At 47.7% G+C, this 26,472-nt stretch overlaps 1 protein-coding gene across 1 annotated transcript in view; it reads left to right on the top strand.

Annotated features, from left to right (window-relative positions):
• Window positions 1–26,472, top strand: part of GYG2 (glycogenin 2) — a 251,993-nt gene that overhangs the window by 124,024 nt on the left and 101,497 nt on the right. Inside the window, exons 4-5 of the mRNA XM_078657607.1 lie at window positions 4,110–4,114; window positions 21,505–21,674. Of these exons, the coding sequence (XP_078513733.1) occupies window positions 4,110–4,114; window positions 21,505–21,674 (175 nt within the window). The remainder of the gene's footprint in view (window positions 1–4,109; window positions 4,115–21,504; window positions 21,675–26,472) is intronic.

The following is a 26,472-nucleotide window of genomic DNA, read 5'->3' as shown; positions in this document are numbered from 1 at the left end:
TAAGAACGAATGTGATATTTAAATGATTACCACTGTTATGCTAATGCAACTGTACACCAGGGGATGGCACCATCTTGCCAGTTATGCCTACAATGCATGGAGACTTACCACCATTATTCTAGTGCAAGCATTAGGCAGATGATGCTCCCATCAAGCCTAGAATGCCCACAATATGTCAATAATTTCCACCTGAGACATGTTGAGATGTGCCCCATCAATCAATAATTCTTACTACAACGTAAGATTTGTATTATCACACATTATTCGTAAGTTAGTGTTTATATTTAGCACATTACTCAGAATAGGGCTTTGGGAGGGGCTGCCGACCAGCGGGAGGCCTGCTCCTCCCGGGGGGTTTTGGGCTGGGGGGCAGCCAGCAGGTTCCATAAATACAGGAGGGGGGGCTGGGACTTTGGGGGTGACGAGCAGGCCGCAGAGCCATGGGGCTGGGCGGGAGGGAGCGGGATTGTGGCGCGAGGGGTGTGAGGGTAGGGGGTTGGCTGAAGGGGGCGGGGGTGGATTCTGGTTTGCGGATCTCGGGGCTGGCGCACACTACGGTGAATAGGCCGGGGGGGCAGGAGGGCCGGGGTGGCCGGGGGCCAGCTGGGGGGATGGGGGGAGGCAGTGGGTGCACCTGGGGGAGGGGGCCCAGGGCTTTTGGGGGAGGGGAGAGGGCGTTTCCGTGCAAATGGAGTTGGAGTCCCTAGTGTGCAGCGATGGGGAGAAGGAGAGGGGCGGCTGAGGTATGGGGGTGGGGCTCGCGGGGAACGTGAGGGGTATTGGGGGCATGGCGGGCTACCCTTTTGCATTGAGGGGGTCATTCGTCGGGGTTGGGGAGGGGTGCGGGGGGAGCGCGGTGGGACGCGGGTGGATCTGTCGGGTTGGGGGAGCATTTTAAACACGGCATGTTGGACTCCACTTATTTCTTTCAACAGGATCATGTGGTGAGGTGCTCGGGAGAGCAGCATGTGGCTCCAATCCACCGAGGGGATGGGCCGGCTCTGCCTTATGCGGGCCGTCGCGCTCCCACGAGGGACCGGATGATGGCGTCCTACGGGAAGCAGGGTGGTAAGTCCCCACCAGCCCCACCCCGAAGGGTCGAGATGGCCGCAGAGGTCCGTCAGTACCGATCGGGACCCTGAAGAGTATCATGCAGAAAGGAGGGGGGAGAGTGTGGATTTGAGGGAACTGCTCCGTACTTGTATGGAAAGGGCAGGATTGAGCAGGCTGGAACCCGCGGAGGGCCGCCGATGGCAGGACATGAGGGGTGTTGCACCGTTGGACCGGGAGGAGGAGGAGATGTCCCAGCTAGACTATGATGAAGACAGCACGGGAGAGGGGGAAATTCGGGAGGGGCAGGGGGAAGGACAGGATGGGGGAGCGGAGTAATGCTGCTCCTAATTTTTTGCTGGCACAAAAGAGGTGCTGAACGGAGAGAGTGGCGGCCCCCCTGCTTCACTGGTTAGGCGGTGGGATCCGGTGGGGAAGCCGACCTTGACGCCAGGTAAGGATTGTTACGGAGCAGGAAGCGGGTCGGCCGGGGCCCAACAGGACAAGGTGTCGGTCGGCACAGATGCTAAAGGAGAGGAAGAAGGGGTGCGCCTAAATAAAGGAACGTATATGCGGGACACGGGGTGGGACCAGACGAGGCGGGCGCCAGCAGGGGTGGGTCCAGGGACGCAAAGACGGATGGGGACCAAGGAGGGTAAGGGGGGAAAGAAAGTCACGCTATACCGGTGCGCAAGCTACCATATATGGGCATTACAAAACCCCTGGGGACGCACTTGTCGCTGGCCACCAAGGAGAAGATTTGGAAAGGGAACTATGTGGATATCTTGAAGCTCGTGCACCGTGAGCTGATGGTGAAGGAAGGGTCGAAGGAGGAGGAACAGGAGCTGGCTAAGTGGGCAAAGTTCCACTGAACATAGAAAATTGGTTGGCGGGTTTTTTGATATTCGCCAGCGTGTACTGTGAGAAGTACCTGGACCGGTTGGTCGCGATTTTTAAATATATGGACATGATCCAGTGGGTGCAGGTCACTTATGGGGGTTATGCGTGGTTCCATTATGATGAGGAGTTTCGAGCACGCTTGGCGGCGGACCCGGAGGCTAAGTGGGGGGAACTTGACTCAGACCAGTATCAGCAGACCATGGGGGGGAACGAAGTTTGGAAAAACAATCTATACAGCCAGTGGTCTACTGATCGCGCCTTTGCCCATTTCTGGCCTGCCCTACTCCTGGGGGGGTGGGGCAGGGAGAGGGTGCCGCTAGTGCCATGGTGGGAGCATGTTGGGTCTACAACAAAGGCGCATGTGCCAGACAGTACTGTAGATTTCAACATGAGTGCTCCAAATGCGGGAGGCGACACCCGGTGGTGCAATGCTGGGGAGTTGGGGCGGCACTCAGAGTCAGAAGTCCGCGACGTCAGGGCCACAGACCGGGGCAGGGGAGGAAAGGGGGATCCGGGGGCACTGGGGAAAGGCTCATACGCCGGTTAAACAAAACCAGCTGGAGACCCTTCTAGTGTCTTATCCACGGACCGAAGACGCAAGTGTGTTACGCCAAGGGATTCGGGAGGGTTTCCGGCTGGGGTATGAGAGTCCGAGAATTGCCAGGTGGGCCGAGAATCTGCAATAGGTCAATGTGCACAAGACAGTGGTACGGGACAAGTTGTTCAAGGAGGTGCGAGAAGGGCAGATGGCGGTCCCCTTTCGGGAGGCCCCCATACAGGATCTGATTATCTCTCCTTTTGGCATGGTGCCGAAGAAGGAGACGCCGGGTCAATATCGCCTAATTCAACATCTGTCGTGGCCAGAAGGGACATCGGTAAACGACTATTTCACGGCGGAGCTATCATCGGTGTCTTACTCTTCCGTGGATGTGGCACGACGGTTGGTGGCATCGGTGGGGTCGGGAGCCCTCATGGCAAAATGCGACATCAAGTCGGCATTCCGGTTGCTACCTGTACACCCGGATGATTACCAGCTATTGGGGATATATACGCCGGTTAAACATAACCAGCTGGAGACCCTTCTAGTGTCTTATCCACGGACCGAAGACGCAAGTGTGTTACGCCAAGGGTTTCGGGAGGGTTTCCGGCTGGGGTATGAGGGTCCGAGAATTGCCAGGTGGGCCGAGAATCTGCAATAGGTCAATGTGCACAAGACAGTGGTACGGGACAAGTTGTTCAAGGAGGTGCGAGAAGGGCAGATGGCGGTCCCCTTTCGGGAGGCCACCATACAGGATCTGATTATCTCTCCTATTGGCTTGGTGCCGAAGAAGGAGACGCCGGGTCAATATCGCCTAATTCAGCATCTGTCATGGCCAGAAGGGACATCGGTAAACGACTATATCACGGCGGAGCTATCATCGGTGTCTTACTCTTCCGTGGATGTGGCACGACGGTTGGTGGCATCGGTGGGGTCGGGCGCCCTCATGGCAAAATGCGACATCAAGTCGGCATTCCGGTTGCTACCTGTAAACCCGGATGATTACCAGCTGTTGGGGATCCAGTTTGAAGGAGCCATATTTGTAGACAAAGCATTGCCCATGGGGTGTTCGATCTCGTGCGCGTTGTTTGAGCGTTTCAGTACCTTCTTGCAGTGGGCTTTTTCCTGGCACACAGGCAATGAGATGGTGACGCACTACCTGGATGACTTCGTCTTGTTGGGACGGCCTCGTTCGGCTGACTGCCAGCAGCAGCTGGACGGTTTTACAGAACTCATGGGCTACCTGGGTGTGCCCCTGGCACCAGAGAAGATGCAGGGTCCCAGCACGGTGCTGTCATTTCTGGGAATAGAGCTCGACTCCGTGGCCATGGAAGCACGCCTGCCAGAGGACAAGAAGGTGCACATTCTGTCATTGGTGGACAACATGTTGAGGAAACAGAAGGTGACGGTTCGGGAGGTGCAGGTTCTTCTGGGGTATTTGAACTTTGCTTGCTGCGTCGTGCGGGCAGGTCATACATTTTGCAGACGGTTGGGTATGACGCTGTCCGGACTAACGCTGCTACATCATCACCTGCGATTGTCGGCAGGGACAAAGGAGGACCTGCGCATGTGGCGGACCTTTTTGGAACACTTCTATGGTGTACCCATGGTGCCCCTCAAGGACTGGTAATGGGACGTGACCATCTCATCGGATGCGGCGGGGGTGGGCGGTTTTGGGTGTACTGGCGGGGGAAGTGGTGCGCAGAGGAATGGCCGCCGCATTGGCAGGGCAAGGGGTGGAGCATTGCTTTCTTGGAACTTTTCCCGCTGGTGGTGGCGGTGACTGTGTGGGTGCAAGAGCTAGCGCTCAAACGGGTGATCTTCAAAGTGGACAACATGTCGGTGGTGCAGGTCGTCAATAGGCAGTCGGCCAGGGACCCACAGGTGCTCAAGTTGAAGAGGGTGTTTGTACTGCGATGTTTGGAACATGACATTTTGTTTCAAGCCCGACATGTGCCAGGGGTGGACAATGATATTGCGGATGCTTTGTCTCGTTCACAGTGGCAGAGGTTCCATGGGCTAGCCACGGAGGGGGACGAACTTAAAACGCCAGTGCCGTTGGGGCTGTGGTCAGTAGGAGAGACCGGGTTGTACAACTGGTAAGAGCGTCGGTGGTCGTTTCTACCTGGAGAGCGTACGAGCAGGCATGGCGGGAATTTTTGGAAGGTGGGTCAGTGCGGAAGGACGATCGCGGGCTGCGAAGCGAACAAGTAGTGCAGGTTATGCTGCAGATGATGGACAAGGGGATGTCGAAAGCGATGATTGCCAGCAAGTTGTCGGCCGTCGCTTTCATGGGGAAGTTGTGGTGGGGTTACGCGCCGTCAGCGGGAGAATTGGGAGCGCGTCTGTTGGAAATGGCCCTTTTTGCAGGGTTATCCCCAAACTTTTTGCTTCTTCCTCCCTTGTTTTTCCTGACCTGTGGTTGTTGGCAATAGGCCTCTGGGCACTTTACCACTGCTGATCAGTGCTAATGTGCATATGCTCTCTGTGTAAATTGTTACTGTAATTGGTTATCCATGATTGGCATATTTGTATCACCAGGAAGTCCCTAGTAAAGTGCACTGAGTGTGCCAGGGCAGGTGATGCAAATGCTACTAGTGGGCCTGCAGCACTGATTGTGCCACCCACATGAGTAGCCCTAAAGTGGCGTCTCAGGCCTGCCACCGCAGAGCCTGTGTGCAGTCTGTGAACTGCCATGTCCTCCTGGTCAGTGTCCCCACTGACCAGGCCTAACCCTTCGCTTTCTGTACACATTGGTCACCCCTATTAAAAGGCCCAATGTACCCCCTTGGGCAGGGTGCAGTGTATGTGAAAGGTAGAGCATGTACTAGTGCAGGTGACATGCTCTGGTAGTGAATTACAGCCATTTTTTGTTTTTCACTATTGTAAGGCTATCTTCCCCATAGGCTGTCATGGGGAATACTGGCTACAGTGGTTACCTGCATATCTTCCCATAGGAGCAAGATAGGACATAAACGTCTGGTATCCAGGTTTAGTTTTGTACGGCGCAGGCCAAGGGAAGTTATTTGTAAGGTGCACCTGGTTCCAATAAAGCGGCCTTTTTCACACCAACAAGCTGGTCTGTGGTCTGTGCTGCCCCCCCTTGTGGGCCCAAATACTTACTGCATGATGAGACATTGTAAGAGTCTCCAGCAGGCTCTGTGTCCAGTGCAACTGATCACACAAAGCAGCATTTTAGTTGGGCAACAAACTCAAGTATATAATCTCAGCCACTTGTCAATTCTTGTGGCCACATCTCAATCCATCATTGTTATGCACCCCATATCACCTTGGACCCAGCTAAAAGCAAATCAGTCTTGACCCTGCTCCAAATTAGAACAGTCCAAGTCCAGACTGCCATGCCAGGTCCTCTCTGAAGCGGAACACAAGCAACCCAGGGCCGGCTTTGCCCTAGTTATGGGCTCATCAGCCGGGTACAGCTTGGTTCCAGTGACACACAGTTCATGGGGCCCACTTCTGGGCATCCCCATCCCACTTAGGGCAATACACTAAAGTATACAAAAAAAGTGGAATGCTAGAATTAATGTCAGCCACTGCTAATTACCCTGCCCGCATCCCAATCCATCGGTATTATGGACTTTAGTTTGGGCCATTCACTCTATGCACATTGCAGCACACTTGTTTCATCTTTTCAGATGCAATGCTGGCAGCCTTTGCTAGCCCAGCCAGAGTTACTCCAGAGAGATGGTATGTAGTGCAGTGCCTGCCGGAGCTATGCAAGAAGGTTCAGAGCTTCAGCTGGTCAGTCACCGCCCAACTGAGTGCTTAGCCAAGTCAGCCCCTTGTAGCACCACTGCACTGTGACCTAGCCTGACTATAGGCTCAGTCACGGGACTGGTACATCAATGCTGACAGTAGCAGGGCCTTCTTCAGATCTATGCATACACAGTTAGATCCAGCTAGTGTCCTCATGGAATGTTTAGTGTTCTATTAAACCGTTCCAATGAAAGCGGGAGAGAATAGCGACTAAGAGCCCTGTCATTCTGTGTGCAGTAAAACTCAATTTCCTGCACCTTTATTGTGAGTGATTGTTGCAGTTCTGGCACTGGAACCTGTCTTCTCCCACTCTGCAAGCACAGGTGAGCAGTTGCTGCAGACAAGTTTTTTTTTTTTTTGCAGTTTTATATAGTGCAAACTTGACCCAAAGGTATCAAAGTGCTTTACACGAGCACCAGTTGCTTTCAAGACGGACACACTCATTGTTAGGCACGGAGAGATGAAATGATTTGCCCCGAATCACAGGATGCTTAAGCCTCCCGCCAGACTCGAACCTGGTTCCTCAGCTTCAAAGTCCGCCGCTCTAGCCGCTAAGACCAGGGCCGGACTGGCCATAGAGGGCACCGGGCAATCCCCCGGTGCGCCGCACAGGTGGGGGCGGTTTTGGGCCCCTGGGGGCCGTATTTGTTACAGAGCCGCTTTTGCAGCATAGGTGAAAACGGCCCTGTACCAAAATCGGCTGAAAACCGGCCCGGCAAAGTGCTCGGCGGCCCGTCCAAACCCCCCCCCCCCCCCGAGTGTGGGCGGCCGAGCAATTTGCCGGGGCAGGTTGTGGTTCCCAGTCCGGCCCTAGCTAAGACCCATCCACATCTCAAGTTACTGCAAGACCAAGACAATAAGATCAGTATGCCATCCGTTTTGAGAGCATGGACATGCCACTTTAGAAAAAGGGGTGTGTCTATGCTATGTTGACTCATTCAGTACTCTGCCAACGAAATACCTGATGCAGAAGCAAACCATGCACCATAAATGGCGCTGCCAATACCGAAAGGCTGTGGCAAAACGTGAATGTCTCTTCAAACAAGTGATTGCGGAAGGGGGCTGATGCATTTTCCCCTGTATCTGGACTTTGTGTGTTGTGGGCATTTGCGTTACCAGAGAGCTAAACATGTCAATAGCCAAATTGAAACGTGTTCCTGTTTGCAAGAGAAACCTGCCCTTTTCATGTTATACAAACCGAAGAACGTCATGTGTGTTTAGTCAATTCCAAAGCAATATATTGCAATCTAGACTTCTGGTGACTTTAAAAACCTCCTCAGCTTCGTTTATGATATCACCGGCACGCCTTAACATATTTGCAGGTAGCGTTATAATCAGATTCGTAGCTTCAGGGGGGTGTGTGGGGTGTTACACCCCCCTAATAAATGCACTTTCTGATAAATAGTTGGGGATCGGTGCTTTCAGTTGGGTATGGTGAGGTGTCTGTCGGGTTTCTCCAGGGATCTTTACATGCACACAGGGAAAAATGCACACACACTCTCTCAATCCTATTTTGAAAGTCCTCAAAATCTTGAATATTTAACAAAATATTGTTTTCTCCCTTAGTACTCCTACCAATCCGCATTCCTCTCCCTTTACATTGCCCCGTAGGCCCCTCTCATTCACCCTGCCTGTCCTATAATGTATTTAAATATTATATGCCAGCCTCATTGACAGAAAATCTGAAGCTCACCCCCCTCGCCCAATCTTACTGACCAAGCTATGTCGCTGCTTGTAATTCTGTGCTTCACCAGCACTTATATATTAAATATTAGCGAACCCCCCATCTGTAGAAATAATTCTGCATCACAGCTAGAGTGAGATGCAGCTTTACCATATTGAAAAACTCCACCCAGGTGTACTGAATAACCACAATGAATATTTATGAGCACATTTTACATAAAAATGAATTTTTGTTGAGATTATTTCGCATTTCTATTTAGTCAATCTGAATCCATGACTGGATTTTACCATTCGATTGGTCAATGACCCCAGCTATGACAATAAATTGCAGAGTTGATGATGTTGACATACCCTAAACATTGTACCAGGCTCTCACAAATGACTTATCCTTACTTTGTTCCAAACCATTGTGTTTTGCATTCCATTTCTAACAGGCTGCCTTTTCACATTTTGTAGGACGGTTCTGAAAGGGCGAGATTTTGATCGATACCTTATATCTATTGATCCAAACCTCGATCTGGTCGACTGAACCTTTATTGCCTGTCTTGGAAGGAAACAGTACACCTATCTGCAAATTAGTTCACCCAAGAAAGGACTCTACTCTCAAAGATCACGGACAACTTCTAGGTTTCAAAAGTTTATTGTAAAGATATAATGAGCTGCAAATACAAGCATCTCAGAATGAGATTCACGAGATACACAGGTCCAATTACATACATGTGCTCTCGAAAAGCCCTCAGACGAGCAACAGAAATCACTAACACAAGTTCTAAAAATAGCAAAGCTATCAGCATAGACGCATATCTCTCCTTCATTTAGGTTGGAGGAAAACAAACACAGGTTAGGCGTCCCTACCCTGTTCTAGATGGTATCCCTACTTAACCAAATCCCAACCTAACAAAGGTGTCAGCAATGAATGACCCCCAAGGGAAGTCACCCACTCTAAGTCTCTTGGTGAAAACCTAAAGTTCTCCAGTCATGACCCCTCACTGCCTACCCATCCGCTCTCTAAAGGGTCCTCAGGTCTCTGCTCTAACTCCACCCAGGGGTGCTGTCCCTAATACAAAAAGTCAACAACATTTGAGACGCCCCTTGCGAAACGCCTCTCACATGGTGCAACTTCAGGCTTTTTCCATGATGCTTTGTATTGGGCCTCAGACGTTAGAGTTGACCTTGCTTCTCAGTCTCTTCTCCGGCCCGCTGATACCCCTTAAACATTCCAGAACCCTCCTCCATGTCTGGGCCGTCTACTGAACAGACCTCTATTCATTCACTTATAATTGGATCCCCCCTTTCCTGTTGCAGACAGATATCTGCCGCCAAGAACCCAACTCTCATAGACTTCTAAAAAGGCTTGCAACATTTCTCAGCCCAGACATGTACGTGTAAATCAATGCTAAAACATTTCAGGCCTACAATATTTCACATTATGATTATAGCATTCAATTTCTTCATTTAATTAAAGCATGTTAAAACTCTTATTCTATTATTTAGAAAACATTACTCTAAATCATGGCCCATTAATGCAATGACCAAAAACGTTAAACAATCTGTGTCGTGAAAAGAAACACCTTCCCTTTTAGCTCCAGCTCTGGCCCTGAGGCCTACCACGTTCTGCGTTTTACCACAGACCATCTTATGTTAACAGCTACACGACATAGATTCAAAATAATCACGTCTAATAAAATCATATAATGTCACACATTTCTGTATTAGTTCCACTTCTACTTAAATCTCTATATTAGCTATACATTTAGAATATAATTTCATATACTATTAGCACTCATGGCATTTCTCTTCATGAATTATGCTCTCTATAGGTAAGTGTGATGTACTCATATATTTATATCAGTTTGCGCTCTCTCAGTTCCCCCCTTTGATGACCTCTCGGGGTCATCACTAACATTTAAACTGCAGTTATTGCTGGCATTCTCTGCGCTTCCAGAGCTCTCAGGCTCCTGTACTGATTATCTTGTATGGCAGCCAATCTCTGCAACTGTTCTCTTTGGGCCCTTTCTGACCTTCTTGCTCTGTACCATTTGAATACCCTCACCAATCCCCACAATATTATCCCACAGATCAATATTATGATGATAGGCTTTAGGATATACCATATAAAGCTTTTTCCTAAGGTGGAAAACCACCCTCCAACTGCACTCATTCCGTGGCCCACCTTTTCCCAGACATTTTCTCTACTCAAGTCTTCGATCTCTTTGTGTATATTAGTTATGTTCTTAATAACTTTCTCAAGGGGTTTTGAAAGGTCTGGAATGTAAGTGCAACATTCCTGAACCTTCAAAGCCTTACAGACTCCGCCCTCCTTTGCTAATAAGACATCTAATGCAAGCCGATTTTGAAGAACCATAGCCCTTATCGATTGCATCTCTCCTTCTACCAGCATTAAGGACTGAGCAGTGCTGGCAGACAACCTGTCGACAACTGTTGCCAGTCGTCTAATTTTAACATCATTAAGGATTATTCCCAAAAGAGGGAACATAGCTCCAAAGACATCTCCAACCATTTCTGCATCGCCTAAATCTCTCCTTCCCCTCGATGATGTCTGGCCCTCAATGATCAATAAGTCTTGTGCATGATATATTTTGGGGAAGACAATTGCCAAGTAACATGATCCATACCAGTTGTCAGGTAGTCTCACGTAAGCATTTCTTCCACATACAAAATACACATTTGGAATCACTTGCATTCCCTTCAGGAAATCCTTAGTGTAGTACTCTAAATTAAAAGCATGTTCACAGTCAACTTCACCCACGTATACATTTTCATAATACGTTTTGGCTCGGTGAAGACATAACTTTCCTCTCTGCGCTTTATCTAAAGCTATTGGACCACTACTACCCTTTCTCTTGTGTGACTTCTCTTCCTCGGTCCAATCTAATTTCCCTTGTCCTGATTTTTTCAAAATCTTTTGTCTCCTGTAACGATCATCCACCTGCCCTATGAACTTTTTCTCGACTTCTGACACCTTGCATGTCAGATTATTTCTACGGGCATGTGAAGTATCTAAGGTAATCCAAGGAATGAAGAACTTGGCCAATCTGTCTTCACTCTTCCAGTAATCCCATTTATTCATCTGCTTATAATTCGGGACTTCTGGCAACACAGAATCATAATTGGAGAAATAGTATTCAAAACTATCTCTCTCATAAAATATACTAAGCAATAAGCTACATGTAATGCCATATGTCAGAGGGAGGTGATGATATCGAATTCCTTCATCTACAGACGCAGGCAACTGCATGCAGACGTAGCAATCCTTAACCTCCATGGCATCCACGTATTCATACAAAAGTTTAGCATAAGCATTTGACCTAAAGTCTCCTTGGGACTCGTCTACATGTAACCTGCGGGCTTCTGCAGCCAATAACGCTTTCTCTTGAGTGTTTTCCCTTTTCTCACCTGCAACAGTGGGTGTAAGTGTTACTACAGAATTCGCATCAGTTACCTTTACCTCTTCCTCATGTCCCTTTACATAAGAAATTGTTACCACTAAAGCTATTAATATTATCACTCCTACTATTAGTGTACCTATTATACATTTAGCTCTGCGGTTCGGGGTGCCGGCCTCCATTTCGTCAGACAATCTAGCTTTTCCCTCTCTCTTTGCAAAAAAAGTTCTTTTCCTCTCGTTCCTTTACAGTCTCTTTCAATCCTTTTTTTGTCTTTAGAATCCACACAGCTGGAGGCTGACAGCCTTTTTCGCAAAAAGTCCTTTCACAGTTCAAAAAGACAACCCTAGCCCTTCTCCATCCACTCAAGGGGTTCCCTAAAATTCTCTGCTTCCTGGGCGCTAGGTAATCTTCTTTTCTTCTGCTTGCTTTATTTACAAAGTCCTTTAACAATCGACTATTAGATTTGTGGTTGCAGCTTCAATAGCATAGTTCAATATTTCCATGCGAAGAGTATGCTCTTCATGTGCTGTTATCGTGGTACCAAAGTCGGGGAATTTCAATTCTGTAAGAAACATGTGTTTTAACTTGCTGAGGCGGGGAGGTCTGGGGAGCACGAATGTTAGTGACCCTTCTTGTTCGACACCGGGTACCAACAGTTGTATTTCCACGGTGATAATGGGCTCAGAACTGGACACCACCACCGCTCGGATCCTCCCTGTCTCCGGTTTCACAGACATTTGTCGCCAGATATGTCCACTCAGGTGTGGAGTATCTTCTGTTAGGCACACGCACTCTTCTTGACCTCCTTCGGTTCGGTGCCTCAGCGCCCTGAGCACCTTCTTCTGGGTCTGAGTCTTCTGATATCGGAGGAAGGGTTGCTTCTGGAGCTGACCTCAGGCTAGAACTTCTTCTTTGCGGCCAATTTGCTTCTCCACGTGCCCTTCTACTCCTTCTCCTTCTGGTCTGTTCTCGCTCTCTTTCAGACCTGTCAGGGTCAGACTCGTACTCCCAGCTGTCTTCTCCTTCTGTAGCGTCTTCTGTTTCGCTGTTGTACTGACCGTCCTCAGCTTGGTCAGACTCGTTCCCTGCTTCCACTGGCACCTCTACAGCTTGGCTAGCCCCCTCTATGGCTTCTTGGTCCTCAGCTGGACGTCCATTCGAGAGAGGAGCTGTTTCCAGAGGTGCTGGAACCCTTTTCGTATGCGACGCGTGTATCCAGTTGGGCAGGCCTCCCACCTTTACAGCTGTACTTGTGATCAGGATGACCTGGTAGGGCCCACGCCAACGAATATCCAAGCAGCTTCTTCTCACATGTTTCTTCACCAGGACCCAGTCCCCCGGATACAGGTCATGGCAAGGGCCCTGGCACGCTGGAACCTCTGCAGCCTGCACCTGAAGGGACACAGAACGCATGGCGTCAGACAGCCCCTTACAATAGTCCAGGATCATATCATCTGTGATATTTAACAGTGCAGTAGCTGGAATAGATGGCAGTCTCATTGCTCTCCCCATTAACACCTCATGTGGTGACAACCCTGTTCTTCTGTCTGGGGTACTACGAAGGCTCATGAGTACTAATGGCAGGGCATCAGGCCAACTCAGGGTCGTTGAGGAGCAAACTTTCGCTATTCTGGACTTGATCGTGCCATTAATTTGTTCCACAATTCCTGAGGCTTCTGGTCGGTAACTGCAATGGAGCTTTTGGTCTATATTCAGTGCAACACAAATCATCTTCACAAGCTCGCTGTTAAAATGTGTTCCCCTATCTGATTCCAAAAAGGCCGGCACCCCGAACCGAGGGATAAGTTCTCTAAGCAGTAACTTAGCCACTGTGAGGGTGTCGCACCTACGTGTAGGGTATGCCTCAACCCATCTGGAGAACACACAAACAACCACCAGGACATAGCGAAGGCGGTTGCATCTTGGCATTTCAATGAAATCTATCTGCATTCTGTTGAATGGACCTCCAGACCTTCCTATGTGACTTAGTGCAACTGGTGTTCTTTTCCCTACATTCAGCTGCTGGCAGGTCACACAACGCTGGCACACTGCTTCTGCTGCTATTCTAAACTTAGGATTGTACCAAGTCTGTCTAAACACTCTCAGCATAGCATCTCTCCCTAAGTGTACGGGACCATGTATGAGTCTAGCCATTGGACTCACCATCTCATTGGGCAACACTGCTCTGCCGTCTGCTGAGACCCAAAAATGAGTCTCACCCATTACACATCCTGCCTTTACCCATGTTTCCTTTTCTGAATCAGGAGCATTTTCTTGCATGGTTGACAATTCATCCCAAGTATCAACAGTTTCCAGTATCATGGCTAATTCAGTTCTCACATTTATTCCACCCACGTCCACCTCTGTGAAAGAGTAACCTTGTTCTGCGCAATACCGCGCAACTTCATCAGCATCTCTATTGCCTTTCGAAACAAAGTCCTCATTTTTGGTATGTGCGATGCACTTTACAACTGCGATACTTGCTGGACATTGCAATGCTTCTAACAACAAGCGCACAAACTCTCCATTGCGAATGGGAGAGCCTGAAGAAGTCATGAACCCTCTTTGAGACCATAACTGCCCGTAATCATGAACTACCCCAAACCCGTATTGGCTGTCGGTGTAGATGGTGACTCGAATTTGATTGCCTGCTAAGCAAGCACGTGTTAGGGCAATAATCTCGGCTACCTGAGCGGAGTGTACTCCTTCCAGGCACCCTGCTTCCACAACTCCTTCAATTGTACAAACAGCATAAGCTGCTCTCAACTGCCCAACTTCGTCTCTTACACATGAGCCATCGACAAAGAAAACTTCGTCTGGGTCGGTCAGTGGCTCATCTACGATGTCGGGTCTGGGTTTGGTGCATAGTTCAGTCACATCGAGACAGTCATGGTCTGTATATTCATCATCATCATCAATATCATTTGGAAGTGGCATTAAGGTAGCAGGGTTCAAAACAGAGCATCTCTTGAGGGTCACGTTCTCTGCAGCAAGAATAACCTGCTCATAGCGCGTGAGCCTGCTATTGGTCAGATGCTGTGTTTTGGTCCTGGTCATTAACAGTTCAACAGAATGTGGCACGCACACCTCTAACGGGTGCCCCATGACGATATTTTCACATCTCTCAATGCTGACACCCGTTGCAGCAACGGATTTGAGACATCCGGGCAACGCTGCGGCTACTGGGTCTAAAGTAGCTGAGAAATAAGCAACTGGTCTACGGGCATTCCCATGGATTTGGACCAACACAGACAACGCACAACCTTCTCTCTCACAACAGTAAAGAAAGAATTGTTTATTGTAATCAGGCATTCCCAATGCCGGAGCACGACACAGGTCCTCTCTCAGCTGTAAGAATGCCATCAAACAGTCTTTGTCCCATGGTACCGGATCACTCACCTCCTTGTGCGTCAGTTTTTGCAAAGGTTTTGCTTTCAGTGAAAAATTCACGATCCACTGTCGGCAATAACCCACCATCCCTAGGAACATCCTGACCTCTCTCTGGGTCTGAGGCGCATTCATTTTCATGATCGCCTCTATCCTATCTGGTGACACTTTTCGTTTGCCTTTCTCAATTCTGTGTCCCAAGTACTGTACTTCTGTCAGGCAGTACTGCAATTTTCCCGGGGATACCTTATGCCCATTGGCAGCTAGGTGATTTAACAAAGCAATGGAGTCTTCCCTGCAAGCTTCTTCTGTGTCTGACGCCACAAGGAGGTCGTCTATGTACTGGACCAGAACTGACTTCTGGGGCAGCACTAGACTTTCAAGATTTTTCTTCAAAAGCTGGTTAAAGATCGATGGGCTCTCTGTATACCCCTGAGGGATACGACACCATGTTAGGACGCGATTTTCCAGCTTAAATGCGAAAAGAAAATGGCTTTCTTCGTCCAAAGGGATCGAAAAGAAAGCCTGACAAAGATCTATCACAGTGAACCACTCAGCTTGGAATGGAATTTGAAACAGTATCACTGATGGATTCGGTACCACTGGACAACATGAAACGACTATGTTATTAATCTTTCGAAGGTCCTGCACTATCCGAAATTTCCCATTTGGTTTCTGCAGACCCATAATCGGGGAGTTACATGGACTACCCACGATTTCTTTCAGTATTCCCTGTTTAATCATGGACTCGATCACGGGTTTTATGCCTGCAATCGTTTCTGGAGTCAATTTATACTGGGGTGTTCTTGGGAACTCAGCATGCGGTTTCACTACAATTTTCACTGGGTCCACCCCTTTGACCAATCCAATCTCTTCCCCAGTGAAATCCCATACCTCTGATGCCACTGTCTCTCTCAAATCCCAGGGAAGCTCGTCTACTGTCAAAGTAGGGTACAGCTCCACACATATTCTTGAGTTTGCAACTTTGAAATCTGCATCATCATCATTAGTCAATACCTCCACTCCCTGAGGTGTACAATATATAGTACAATTCAATTTGCACAACAGGTCTCTTCCTAGCAGACACACAGGGCTTGAATCGCAAACCACAAATTGGTGCTCATCGCTGTACTTCCCTATTTTCACCTGTACCGGTTCTGTCAATTGGCTGGTTATTCTCCTGTTTGCGACCCCTACCACCTGTATGGTCTCTCCAGACATGGGCAGGTCTGGAACTGCAGCTGATCTGATCGTGGATCTAGTGGCTCCTGTGTCCACCAGAAATGTCGTAGGGCACCCTGCTACTTCTGCTTCAACATAGGGTCCCCTCTGATCTACCTCTAAGGCTGCCCCAAGGGTGCAGTCTTCTCTTTCCACTCTCTGTCCGGTTAATGGGTCCACATAATAGCATTCTTCACCTTCTACAAACAGGGGCATTTGTCTATAGGTCTTACCCATACTCCCTACTCGAGGAGGTTGCGGGAACTGGGCTCGGGGAGGAGCCCCCCCCCCTTTGAGCACCTTTCCTTGGTATGGCGTCGCCCCTCTCATAGGTGCGCTCTGGACCTCTTCCTCCTCTATCTCTTGCTCTCCGATCTCTACATTGTAAGGGCACTCGCGTTTCCAATGCCCCAACTCGTTGCACTGGTGGCACCTAGTCGTTTTCTTCAAGGTAGCTATGTCTACTCTGGGTCTGAAGGTAGTACTCTCCTCATTACCCTTGTTCTGACTGTACTGCTTCTTACCTCCTGTACCTGTCCCTTGCTGCTGTTGTTGCGGTCCCCCCTTTCCTGCTGTCTGCAATTGTACCACCATCAGCTTCTCTTTTAGTTTCTTAGCCTTGGAGTCTACCTCATCACAGCAGTACCTGGCATATCTCAGTATTTCATCTAGGGGTCTACTTTGCCAACAAATCGAGTGTTGCTGAATCATTAAACTAATATCCGGTCTCAGTCCCAGGACGAACTTGGACACGAATTGCCCTATGTCCTTTGGATCCATTACATCCAAGCCGCTATACTGTTTAAACGCCTTCAGCAATCTCTCGTAATATTCATGGACTGTCTCTTTGGGTTCCTGTCTCGTTCTGTCTATTCTGACCCAATCTATGTCTTGCATTGGCACCTTCTCTTTCAGCCAAGTCATCACTCTCTCGAATTTTGCCATCACGATCTCGGACGGCCCATTAGTCCTAGCATCTCTCTCTGGCTCCGTTGTGGGCCACTCAGCGCTAACCTTGCATGCTGTCCACAGATCTCCTGGTACTACAATGTCAAACAGCGTGTTCAGATCTATCCATAGGACTTTTGAGATCTTTACAAACCTCTCGACTTGCTTGTACCACTCCACGGGGCTCTCTCGTAACTTGGGGAAAGATGTGGTAAAAGCAGCTAAATCTCCCCTACTCCAAGGGACATGTACATAGCTCCCATTGGCAACTTCACGCAAAGGGTAAGCTTCTATTCCCTGCTGTCCTGGTGTTATACCAATCATGCTTCTTCTGCCGGTCCCTTTCTTGGACCACCTCTCTTCCCATTTATCTAGTGCCCTCCATGTCCTTATTCCAGTAATCAGTTCCCTTATGTGTGTTTTCAGCCCAATCGTTCTCCTCTCATCTAGATCTCGATCTGAGTAATGTAGCCTGTGGTTACCCTGTAATGCTTTGGTTCTTGACAAGTCCACCATATATTTGCCTGCTAGTTCGACTAACTTCTCATGGACTGCTCTCGCCTTTCGTGTGATGTCCTTTGCCATATACAGTATTTCATCCTGTTCATACATTTCCATTCTTTCTAAAGGCAGGGTACCATCTACCATGTCATCCAGATCTGACCTTAAGCTGGAGACATCAAGTCTCTTGGCTTTTATCTCAGCTCGCAATATGTCTTTCGAAGGGGGCTCACTGGTCTCCCTACCATCCCAACTTCGAGCTCTGCGTTTGGGCTCAGGAGAATTAATGGGTGGCCTCCCTTGCTCCCATCTCTCCAGGTCCCATGCTCGGCCATCCGATCTTGGAAGGTGATGGAACACGGGCCTTTTATCCCTACTCTCTCTCTGCCCACCCTCGTCTTCTTCTCTCCTCTCACCGCACATCTCTCTGTTATTTTCCCTCTGGTCGCTACACTCCCTTTGCCTCGTATCGCTCAGTATCCGATACGATCCTTCCTGGTTCCCCATATTCCCTGGGCTGCGCTCATTTCTGTTATCACAGGGACTATGGTGCGACCTCTCACAACTCCCATTCTGTTCTCTGGTGCCAGGCACACAGTGTGGACACTTAAAGCTGTTCCTGTACTCTTGCGCTCTCCTCTCCCCTTCACTGAGTATTGGGCACGCCACCCCTCCACTCCCTGGGCCCCCGTTTTCCAGGTCTGTTCTACCTCCATTCCGGGCCCAATGGGTGACTCCCCTACTCCCTCTACAGTCCCACTCCGGGCTACTCTCCCCAGCCCCGCAGTGAGTCCGTGCTCTGCTGTCCTGACTTTCCCTTTCTGCTTCTGCAGCATTGATGCACTTTTGAGCCTTCACTGCCTCATCCCACTGCTTCATGTACTCATTTAGCTCTTGAAAGGATTTTCGTCCAGATCCCCTCAGATCCATTGGCCATCTAGGGCCCCCAGGATCTCCTCCTGGGTCCCCTGCTGTGTGCATCGGGGTGCTCCACTCTCTGGGTATCGGCATCTGACTTGGGGAATTAGTGGTATCGTTCCTCCTTGCCTGCTCTGCTCTTTCTCTGTCTTTCCGTTTCCGTTCTTCCCCTTTTGCTCTCTCTTGGTCATATATCGATATTATAGGACCTATGGTAACAGGTACCTGTAGTGCATCTGGTAATGGGTAGGATGTGGCGCTTTCCGTTTCCGGCGCTCTTTGTACCACAAACCTACCGACTACCTGTTGCACCTGACTAGGCTGGAGCAACTCTTTCTTTGGCTCAGGATCCCACTCTGAACTGGGAAGCGGTCTATGCTCTCCTGCATTGCCCCCCTTTTCTCCTTCAGTATTCTCGACCTCTCCCCCTGCTCTATTATACGGGGGTGGCCTGTCTGTCAGTAATCTGTTTATCAAGCTGTCCTCTGTTTCGCTCTCATCATCTTCTTCTAGGGGGCTTTTATTTACTGGCGCCTCTAACACTGGGTACAGTTTATTTATTTCCAAATTATGCACTCTCCATCTTTTAGCATCCGTATCCCACCTGGCATCCTGTACTGCCCTTACCGAGCGTTTCACCCTTTCTTGTCGTCTGTTCATATTCTTTTCATGCGCTGCCCTAATCCATGCTTCAAGAGCTTCAAACTGGGTTGGTCTAGGCAAGGGTCTCTTTGAGGTCATGACTGATTTCAATCGATGTAACACCTCTAATCTGAACGTCCCGTACTTCGGGAACGTCAGTTCCTCATTTCCTTCAGTAATCTTACTCCACTCTGATATCCAAAGGATCGTATGCAACCCAACATTTACTGCCATATAACGAGCTGGCGTACCCTCCGGCGGGGCTTCTTCCCCTTCATACGATCCTCGCCTCTCTTTCTTAAACAGCGCTTTCAACCATTTAAAACACTTCATAATTATGCGCACAAACTCCAGCCTCGCTACTCTGTTTACTTCCTGATGACAATCCACCAATCCTGTCGCGGCTTTGCTAGCTTGGCCTATCACAGCGCGGTCTTTCTCCTGTCAGCCAATCACTGCGCGACACCACCTGACGTCTCTTTTCTCCGCTTCGCAGCAGCACCCCTCCTTTCTCAACTCGTCTCCCGGTTATGCATGCGTCCCATTCATACACTGAAAAATGACTACTTCCGACCAAGCGGTCACTTCTCTCGACTGTACGTCCACAGTCTATCTGTAATTGTCAACACAACTGACGAGATGTCTATCGTCTCTCTGATAGGTTACTTACACACACAGTAACTTCCGACCAGCGTCCGTTACTCACGCACTCACTCTTACGTTCCCCCTATCTCGGTCTCTCGGGTGATCAATGGTACCTCATGACCCCCTTCACACTAGTTGACAATTACTCTGGGTGTCCGATACACCCGAACCACTTAAGCTCTCCTTGAACTTAAGATTTCCACCGGTTGCGCGCGCTCACAACCTGTTCCACAGTCACTCTACAGACATTCAACTCCGCCAGACATTACAACATAGATACAATACAAAAACACCGCAATCTAACACGCATAACCCTTTATACTCACTCTCGACCGATACTGCTGCTTTTTCTGTCTCACGTCATCCGGATCTTCATCTGCGGGCTGTTCTTCCGATCATCGATTTCTAGGGGCCTTGGGGTAAGCTAACCTGGCCTAGGTCACCGTCCTCAAGAAGGCAACCATCCTCTATAGCTACCAACTGAAAGGGCGAGATTTTGATCGATACCTTATATCTATTGATCCAAACCTCGATCTGGTCGACTGAACCTTTATTGCCTGTCTTGGAAGGAAACAGTACACCTATCTGCAAATTAGTTCACCCAAGAAAGGACTCTACTCTCAAAGATCACGGACAACTTCTAGGTTTCAAAAGTTTATTGTAAAGATATAATGAGCTGCAAATACAAGCATCTCAGAATGAGATTCACGAGATACACAGGTCCAATTACATACATGTGCTCTCGAAAAGCCCTCAGACGAGCAACAGAAATCACTAACACAAGTTCTAAAAATAGCAAAGCTATCAGCATAGACGCATATCTCTCCTTCATTTAGGTTGGAGGAAAACAAACACAGGTTAGGCGTCCCTACCCTGTTCTAGATGGTATCCCTACTTAACCAAATCCCAACCTAACAAAGGTGTCAGCAATGAATGACCCCCAAGGGAAGTCACCCACTCTAAGTCTCTTGGTGAAAACCTAAAGTTCTCCAGTCATGACCCCTCACTGCCTACCCATCCGCTCTCTAAAGGGTCCTCAGGTCTCTGCTCTAACTCCACCCAGGGGTGCTGTCCCTAATACAAAAAGTCAACAACATTTGAGACGCCCCTTGCGAAACGCCTCTCACATGGTGCAACTTCAGGCTTTTTCCATGATGCTTTGTATTGGGCCTCAGACGTTAGAGTTGACCTTGCTTCTCAGTCTCTTCTCCGGCCCGCTGATACCCCTTAAACATTCCAGAACCCTCCTCCATGTCTGGGCCGTCTACTGAACAGACCTCTATTCATTCACTTATAATTGGATCCCCCCTTTCCTGTTGCAGACAGATATCTGCCGCCAAGAACCCAACTCTCATAGACTTCTAAAAAGGCTTGCAACATTTCTCAGCCCAGACATGTACGTGTAAATCAATGCTAAAACATTTCAGGCCTACAATATTTCACATTATGATTATAGCATTCAATTTCTTCATTTAATTAAAGCATGTTAAAACTCTTATTCTATTATTTAGAAAACATTACTCTAAATCATGGCCCATTAATGCAATGACCAAAAACGTTAAACAATCTGTGTCGTGAAAAGAAACACCTTCCCTTTTAGCTCCAGCTCTGGCCCTGAGGCCTACCACGTTCTGCGTTTTACCACAGACCATCTTATGTTAACAGCTACACGACATAGATTCAAAATAATCACGTCTAATAAAATCATATAATGTCACACATTTCTGTATTAGTTCCACTTCTACTTAAATCTCTATATTAGCTATACATTTAGAATATAATTTCATATACTATTAGCACTCATGGCATTTCTCTTCATGAATTATGCTCTCTATAGGTAAGTGTGATGTACTCATATATTTATATCAGTTTGCGCTCTCTCAGTTCTCAGCAGTGTATACGATGAAGTAGTAGAGGTGAACGTATTGGACAGTGCTGACACAGTAAACCTGGCTCTGATGAAGCGCCCAGAGCTTGGAGTAACTTTCACCAAGCTTCACTGTTGGACTCTAACTCAGTACAGTAAATGTGTCTTCATGGACGCTGACACACTGGTAAGTAGACGCAAACATGCAAATAATCCATTCTGAAAGGTGTTAATTTTAGAACAATTTCATTGTTAATGTTAATTTGATGTCCCACTATTCCGGTGCTTATAATGTGTATGAGGTTAATGGCGTTGGGGGGGGGGGGGGTGATAATCACATATCAATGTTCATTTTGCTTCTCATCTACATACCCCAATATGAGTTGGGTGGTTTTCTATCTGGAATTACTAATATCGGGGTCTTTGGTAATTTGGGGGGCAGACATACTCCTGATTATGGGGTTTTTGTGAATAACATGCAAGATTCAGTATTTGCAACACCAATTTCCGCATGTTTAGCCTGTTTTTTGTTTTTGTTCAACTTGATACTTTGCCTGCAAGTGACATGTCTGGGTGAAATTTTGTCAAACCACAGAGTTAAAACAGACGTTGTAATCCCTATGCCTGCGGTACCCTCCATTATCCGAATAATCAGGATTGCCATAGGGTTCATAAGGAGGCCCTTAGGGGCTTATTTTGTTGTTATATTATACTAATAACTTTTGAAGAGCACTGAACTATCTTTAGGTGCAAACGTACAAAGAATTGTGCAGCCACTTGAACAACATATTATAATTTGAGCAGTGGCTGCAGGCCTTTACAATGGATTGTAAATCACCACACCCATTTGTATTGCTTTTCACCCATTTCCGTAACAAAGACACCCACACAGAAACTTAGCAGTTGATATAGAGGGTGGTGGATAGGGTACTTAATTGCAAATGCGATGGATTACACGGTCCACCAATCTAAGGCTCCACCTGCCTTATTTAGAGACAGTTGGACCATCAGCTTTCTGTCAAGAGAGCCGCGTTGGCTCTGTCAACGGGAAGCTACCCCCGAAGACCCAATGGAGCAAGTGTCAATTGAGTAAAGCCATCACACCGCCGACTATATTTAGAGTGGTGGTCTCCGCTTGTCGGTCACCACCCAGAAATGCATAGTGGTGACTAGTAGCGTGGTAGCAAATCATTTGTTTTTTGTTTTTCAATAACAAACTCCTACTTTGTTTTTGAAAAACAAAAACTATTTTAAAAGTTTGGTGAGCGACCGTCAAAACTGATGGCGGCTATCCAACAAACATATTTCATCTTGAAGGGAACTAACCGTTTTGATGGTGTTTCCCTTAACACGAAATTGCGAAGCAGAAAATCACAGAGGCCACTCCACCCAAGGGATCATGTGGTCTCCATCTGTGATATTCTGTGGCTCTGTGAGAACTGATCATTTTAATGACTAGAGCAAAAAGGTAAAGCCCCTTTTGTCTGCCGCATATATCATTATGTCCTTTGAAAATGTCTGACCAATTAGTATCCCCAAATGTTTCTGTGAGGGCCTGCCACACACTAGCATAAACCTAGGTTGGTCAACAAAATGTGATTCATGAGAAGGTGCTACATGTCAGGAGGCCAGAAAGGGAATATAGAACCTTTGGCAAGTCGAGAGGGAAGCTATTACACAGGTCAAAATGCTGTGCGGGTCCTTTGGCCTCTGCCAAACTCATCCAATCCATGGGTATTCCGATTCACATACAAAGCTGCAACTCTATGTATGTGCAACCACAATGGGACTTTATTGGATGATCTCGGGTCCCAGTGGAGCACCTCAGGCCACTGCAAAGATGGGGAAAATTCCAGGGTACACCATTTTACCAGCAGATGAGCAAGGGATTCTGCCTCCAAATTATGCAGATATTTATATGTGACTCACAAGCTGGTGTACACCTGACTGGTCTGTGAAATAGTTTTATTAAATTGGGTTCACAGCCAAGAAATGAGAGAGTTGAATACATTCAATAGTTTGGTTTAATGACACATTTCTGTGCAATTTTGGGGCCAAATGAAAGAAAATAGGGCTACCTTTTGCTCACTTGAGATGATTTCCTCCTGACAAAGACTGCTTATTCTTTAGATAGAAAATAACCTTTCAGGTGAGGAAAATGCATTGATAAATGGCTTTGAGAAGTGCAAAGAAAGATGTTCTCTCGTAAGGGTTTCCGGCTCCTCCATATAATGTCAAGATTCCTCAAGCAATCTAATACTAATATTAATAATTTATTGTGTAGTTATTCAAAACCATTATAATATCAGAGGCATTAGGGGCCAGGTGTAGGTAGGCATTTACCGGTCGGTAACGGCCGAATTCGGCCGTTACCGACCGGTAAATGGAATTCGAGATGTAGGGGGAAGGAAACAGGCATTTTCGGTAATTTTACCGAATCGGTAAATATACCGGTCGGTAAATTTACCGATCGGTATTTTTACAGATTCGGTAAAATTGATATGTAGGTGGGACTCTTCTGAGTCCCACAAGCATTACAGAATCGGTATTTTACCATCAAATTCTATTTGATGGTAAAATACCGATTCCGGTGTGCATGCACATGTGTGCATGCACACCTGTGGCATATGACAGGCAGACCTGCCCTTAGGGCAGGTATGCCTGCCACATGGCACCCGAACCTGTTTTGGGGGTGCTAGAGGGTGTCAAAGTGACACCCCCTGCACCCTTGTGAAATTCGGTATTTACCGATTCGGTAAATACCGACCGGTAATGCCCATTCATTCCTATGGGCTTCAAAGCCCATAGGAATGAATGGGCATTACCGGTCGGTATTTACCGAATCGGTAAATACCGATTTTTACCGATTCGGTAAATCAACATCTGGATTTACCTACATCTCGGTAGTTCTATTTTACCGATTCATAAATACCGAATCGGTAAAATTCGGTATTTATGAGTCGGTAAAATAGAATTACCTACATCTGGCCGTAGGAGCGTTAATAACAATCATAGTGCAAACTATGCATGATACAATACCTATAGTAAATTATTAGCGGGTCCATGATTTCACACTATTAGCTCCTACTGTAGGGAGAGATATAAGATTTTGTCAAATGGCCGCTAAAGCTAGAACAAATAGAACAAATAAAAGTGCAAGAGAGGCTTATAATGTTATCTAAAGGCAGCATAACTTCAGAGATCAGAGACCATAACAAAACATGATAATTTAGTCCATTAAACAGGAGGCTTTGACTCCTCACACAATGTACCCAACTTATTCTGTGTTATTGTTATAAAGTTGTCAGACCCTAGGTCAACTGCATGTCCATGGTGTTGAAGCATTCCTTTACTGAAGCGGCACATGTTCTAATCCCCAGTCGAAGCCGGCTTTAGCGCTGGTGGCGCCCGGTGCGACAATCATTTTTGGCACCCCCCACCCTATGACAGCCTCCTCTGATTCTCTTACAAATGCAGCACCATGCCTGAATAAGGAACGTAGGAAAATGTCAATGTTCACCTCGGGGTAGTCCATCACCAACACACGTCAGTGTCAAGGAGCATTGGTTGTCAGCGCCTCGGTCATAATTAAACGCCAATGCAGTCATGTCCACTGTTGTTTTGGGACATGTGAGCAGACAGGGCTGGCTTTAGCGCTGGTGGCGCCCAGTGCGACAATCCTTTTTAGTGCCCCCACACCCTATGGCCGCCTCCTTAGATCCTCTTACTACCACCATTCTAACTGCACCATGACAGTGCCAAATGAAGGTGGTGCATGCCACTTTACAACATCGACTGCTGCGGCCCTTGTGGCAGGCCACACCAGAACATAGAGACACACTTACCGCACTTCCTGCACATGGACATGTCTGAGACATCCAGTTCCCCTTGCCGGATAGGCACACCCCTGCGCTGACCTGTGTACGCCGGACCAGCACACGCCGGTTGTGCATACAGGAGGATGCGTGCGTAGCTACATGTCCAGGGTCACTGCCAATGCTGAGGTGACATAGTAACGTCTGCTGAAGACAGCACACTGAGATGTTGCAGGGCCCGTGTCTATCATGCTAACACAATGACCACAAAGACACACTTGCTCAGATGCGGGTTTGGGGGGCGTTGGCGGACTTTGGGTTGTTGCAATAAGTCTTGTGTCCCTCATGGGTATCCCTATATCATGCTCATTGACTCTATGGCACCTGTGGGTGTCCTGGTGTGGCTCTTGGCTGTGTTCCCTTTCATGCTGCAGGTAGTCCTCATGCTTAACACCAGCAAAAAGCAGGTGTAAAATCCCTGGTGCTAACATGGCTAATCGCCGAAATTTGTTTCGCATTGCAGTTGTTTTGAAAGTTGTGATGTGATTTTTTTTGTGTGCAGAACAATATACGAACTGGGCAGTGTATCCTGTCAAGATCCAACACCTGATGCATTATTCCCAATCAATATAAATACAATGAGATTTCTTCATTGATTTTGTGTGTACACTGTAAGTGCAGCCACTACCTCAGTGTAATTCAATACAGGATTTTAGTATTTAGAATAAATCGCAAAGGTGCACCTCGTGTCTTTTTGCATGGGAACGGATAGTCTGCATTTCATTATCAGCACTTTAATGCAAGTAAAGTTGAGATAAATCTAACACACTATTCAGAAGTTGGTGTAAACTGCAAACATCACCAGTTTCCCGCGATAAGTGCTCCAAAATTTAACACAATGGTGGACATCATCAAATAACAGTAATAAGAACAAGAAAGAGTCTGACAGCATTTAAGAAAACAACCAAAAACAGTATACATTTTTTTTCCAAACTTAATTTTTTTATAAACATAGAAATGGAACTGTGTAGCCCCGCACCGCCCCCCATGGGTACCAGAGAGGCACCAGGCCCCCTGACCAATGGGGGAGTCTGGTGAGGTACAAACCCACCCAATCGGTGGACACAGCCGGCAAGGCGGGAAAGTAGGGGGATATAAGTTGCCGCACAC

This window comes from Lissotriton helveticus, chromosome 8 (assembly GCF_964261635.1).
Source record: "Lissotriton helveticus chromosome 8, aLisHel1.1, whole genome shotgun sequence".
NCBI classification, from domain to species: Eukaryota; Metazoa; Chordata; class Amphibia; order Caudata; family Salamandridae; genus Lissotriton; species Lissotriton helveticus.
The sequence above is the reverse complement of the archived record's forward strand: the minus strand, read 5'-3'. Positions and strand labels throughout refer to the sequence as shown.